Here is a 3,852-nt window from a genome sequence, read left to right as displayed (position 1 = left end):
GCCCGAACCTCACGTTGACTTAAGGCCATTCAACAGATGGTTTCTCAAAAAGTTCCAGACAGTGTCTCCATGCAGTCCTCAAGATCACAAATCTGCCTGACGACAACATGAGCTATTGTTGAACAACATGGCCCTGATACCCCCCCCCCCCCCTTCTGATTGCCTAAAAACCATCCTCGTGACTCCACCCATGTTAATGTGACTGGCCCTGGGGTCTATTTCACATGCGTCGGGAGGTTCCTCAGCACTCTTGAGACCCAAAGCTCAAGAGCTACATGCGCTGACTTCCTCCCCCATCCCTCACATCCCCACACATTCACAGCTGTCGGGATGGTCATGGCCCTGAAGGGGGTCCCCCAGGCAGCGTCTCTGGTACGGGCTAAAATGGTCCTGCAAGACAGGAGGTCCAGCATCTACAGCAAGCCACCCAAGACCAAGATCGGACCTGGGGTGAGTGTTGCACTGAGGGACTCTCTGCTGATACAGTAGATAGTCCTCTCTAATTTGGAACTCACTCAATGTGCCAAGGGACTGTTGCTTCTATATTCATTCAGGGACAGTTTCCTGAGGCCTAGATAAAGCATAGTACTGAACTTAAAAGAAGTTTCAATGGATTTAGATGTTTTATTGTGCATGGTTTTTAGTCCTAGGCATAAACTAGCCCTTTGTGTTTGATGTTTCTTTACCATCATAGATCAAAGTTGAAACTTAATGAATAAGCCTAGTCTGGCACTAAAACACATTTTTGAATGCGATTCTCCATTGAGTTTGCTTTTATGACCAGGACTAGGCTTAATCCGTGTCCAAGAAACCGCCTTTTAATGTATTAACATTACAATAACAGCCATAGTACCCTGTATTGTCATCCTTCATATCTCAGGTGAACTCACGCATTTAATAATGGCATCAACAAAAAATTATACTGGTGTTCTGAAATAACTTAAACATCAGGTGACGCCCGACTTGATCAGATCATTTAAGGGTTTGTGCTCCCCAATTCCAGTTTACTTTTACCAGACGGATAGACCAGCATTTTGTTTTTCCTGCCTCAAACATTCCATGTAATTTAATTTAAAGAGAGAGAGAGAGAGAGAGAGAGAGAGAGAGAGAGAGAGAGAGAGATCGCAGCAAGCTCGTCTTTGGATTAGGTGGTTGTTTCACCAGGATAATCACGCTGTAGATTTGATAAGGACACAGGGTAAATGTTTATTTTGCTGTGTCCTGCCATGGCTCTTCCGCTTTATCTGCATTTTTGAGTGATCTCAAACACAGCACAGAGCCATTTCTCAACTATAGAAAGACTGATGTATTTCACACGTAGAACTGCCATGTGGATAAAAGCCTTGGTAAGGAAGGATATGATCCATGTCTATTGATTGACACCCCTCTCCATACTTCTACCCTGTCTATATTTTACAGTCGGTTTAGAATACATGACGGAAATAAACAATTTAGACAATTCAGACATCAATGATTGAGTTCAGACTTAGAGGTTGCGACTGACTTTAATGGACAGACAAGGATGCGCCAGAAAGCTCTGAGCTATAAAATAGGCTTTCCTCTTGGCTGGAAATATATAAAGGGTTTCTAATGTATAATGTATGGACACAATGAACGCCTCAGCTCCATGAGGGAGCCTGGGATATAATAAAATCGATTGCCCGGGGCAGGTGGCTCTGATGTGGATCAATGTGGCCTGCCTAGACCTCCTGGGAAAGTCTGTAGTCTTTGAGCCGCTTAGCTGTAGTGCAGGGTTGGGTAACTAGTGGCCCACTGGCCGCGCTACCTTTTGTAGGACATTGGATCAAAAAAATAAATATATATACACTACGGCTACTGTAACAATGTACGTTGAGAGTCGGGAAGCAAGTTCAGGGACTGAATACATTTAATTAATTAACAAAACAAGAAACACAAACAGCGCACCGACATGAAACAGGAACAATGACAACTGGGGAAGAATCCAAAGGGAGTGACATACAAAGGGCAGGTAATCATAGAGGTGATGGAGTCCAGTTGAGTGTCCTTATGCGCATAATGCTGGTGACAGGTGTGCGCCCTAACGAGCTGTCTGGTGACCTAGAGGCCGGAGAGGGAGCACACGCAACAGGTACGCAGACCCGCGAGCAACTGTGGCCCTTCATGATGAGTTCAGATTTTTTGTGGGCCCCATCCCTGCTGCAGTGTGTAGGACGCAATGGACTATTTCCAAAACCTCTGATAATACCCATACTCCAATAACCCACAGCACATTTGTGATTAAATAAATACAGAGTGATGAAATAAATACAGAGAAGATATTGGTGTTGATATTTGATATGGGAATTTATTGCAAACATAAATAAGTTCTTCAACTGGAAATGAGCCAGTCTGAAATGAGTTGAAGACATACTTTTCTGGGATTTGTATCAGGGACATAGGTAAGTTAATTGCACAAACAAGCCTTCATACATTTGTAATACTACCACAAAAGAGAAAGGAAGGCACAAACACAAGTTCCTTTGATACTTGTGGGTTGAGTAGTTCGAGTGACACTTGTATACTCAATAGATTGAAGAAATTATATACCACCAAGCTTTCCTTTATATTGCTAAATGAAGCCATACAGAATACAAATACAGCAAACTCGATTGGAGATTTGGACGTTAAACAAAAGACATGTCAGCTCTAAATATTAGATGGCAGTAACATTCTCATTTATATTTTACTAACACTTAAAGCCTGCAGGTATAATGCTTTACTATTTGTATGAACACATACATAATGTTCTTATTTAATGTTTTATTATAATGTCCTATTATAAGGCTTATAATATTATGTCATGGTCCTCTGTGAAATGTTCAAGTGGCTCAAAATAACTGGTATTATGTGAGGATCATAAGGAGATGACAGTGGGTCATACATGCTCATGGCAAGTCTTACAATGCCTTATAACCACATCATAATGCCTTATAACTGCAGACTTTAAATTAAGTGTTACCAACTGCAGATTAACTTTTGTCTTTTAACAGAAACGTAATTGGCTTCGAGGGTTTAGTACAGTAGTGGGTCAACCCATGCATAACGTATGGCTCTTACTGTGTCTCTTATTTTTTGTCTCGTCTTCTCTCCTCTCCCTTCCTCCCTCACAGCAAAGCTTCTTTATCATGTCCGTCTTTGCTGTCGGCATGCTTGCTCCGGCCGGCTGGATCATGCACCACATCCCAGAGTACCGCCAAAGACCACGTCCGTCATCAAGACCGTCGTAAAGAAGAAGACCCCAACGTCTTCACACACACACATGCACGCTACAAACCACGGCTGTATTCAACATATTAGCCACCATGCTATCAAATACTGTACCTTGCTAATGTATAACAACACACATTATCTACAGTATAAATGATACTCAATGGCCACAATAATAACGGGAAAATAACATGCACTTTGAAGGGACCATGGAAGACATTTCTGCATGACTGTCATGAGTATGTTTTTGTATGATGTCTTTTTTTCATTTGAAATATTCTGAGTATTGCAGTAGCATGGTGTCTAATGTCTCATGAATATGGCCCCTAATGTCACTGCTTCATCCAGTTGCAATGACACGTCTGTAAAACTGCCAACTCACTGCCATCATCAATAAATACATGCTGTGTTGGCAATGTTTGTCTGTGTCTGTTCATTGCATTTGTCAAGCTGAATTACAGTACCTTTATACTTATCCCATTGTGACATGTGCATTATATACATGCATGATGTACAGATCTGTGTCAATTAGGTTGTAATAACCATGCTTGAAGAGAAGAGCAGAAGGCTTTTGGATGTTAAACAGAAAAGTTCACCCAAGATTATTTAAGACATGAATAATTA

General features: G+C 41.6%; 1 protein-coding gene across 1 annotated transcript; it reads left to right on the top strand.

Moving 5' to 3' along the window:
- Positions 1–208: 208 nt before the first annotated feature.
- On the top strand, positions 209–3,644 carry si:dkey-85n7.8 (COX8 domain-containing protein). The gene is made up of 2 exons (XM_029630725.1): positions 209–450; positions 3,132–3,644. The coding sequence occupies exons 1-2, from the start codon at positions 331–333 to the stop codon at positions 3,246–3,248; spliced, it is 237 nt and encodes a 78-aa protein (XP_029486585.1). The 5' UTR covers positions 209–330; the 3' UTR covers positions 3,249–3,644.
- The last annotated feature ends 208 nt before the right edge of the window (positions 3,645–3,852 follow it).

Source organism: Oncorhynchus nerka, linkage group LG24, assembly GCF_034236695.1.
Source record: "Oncorhynchus nerka isolate Pitt River linkage group LG24, Oner_Uvic_2.0, whole genome shotgun sequence".
In the NCBI taxonomy this organism is placed as follows: Eukaryota; Metazoa; Chordata; class Actinopteri; order Salmoniformes; family Salmonidae; genus Oncorhynchus; species Oncorhynchus nerka.
This window is presented reverse-complemented; position numbering and strand designations above follow the sequence as displayed.

Coding starts and splice junctions, on each gene's coding strand:
- si:dkey-85n7.8 (XM_029630725.1), top strand. CDS start 331: ATGGTCATGGCCCTGAAGGGGGTCCCCCAGGCAGCGTCTCTGGTACGG. Junction 451..3,131: donor AGACCAAGATCGGACCTGGG/GTGAGTGTTGCA, acceptor CCTCCCTCACAG/CAAAGCTTCTTTATCATGTC.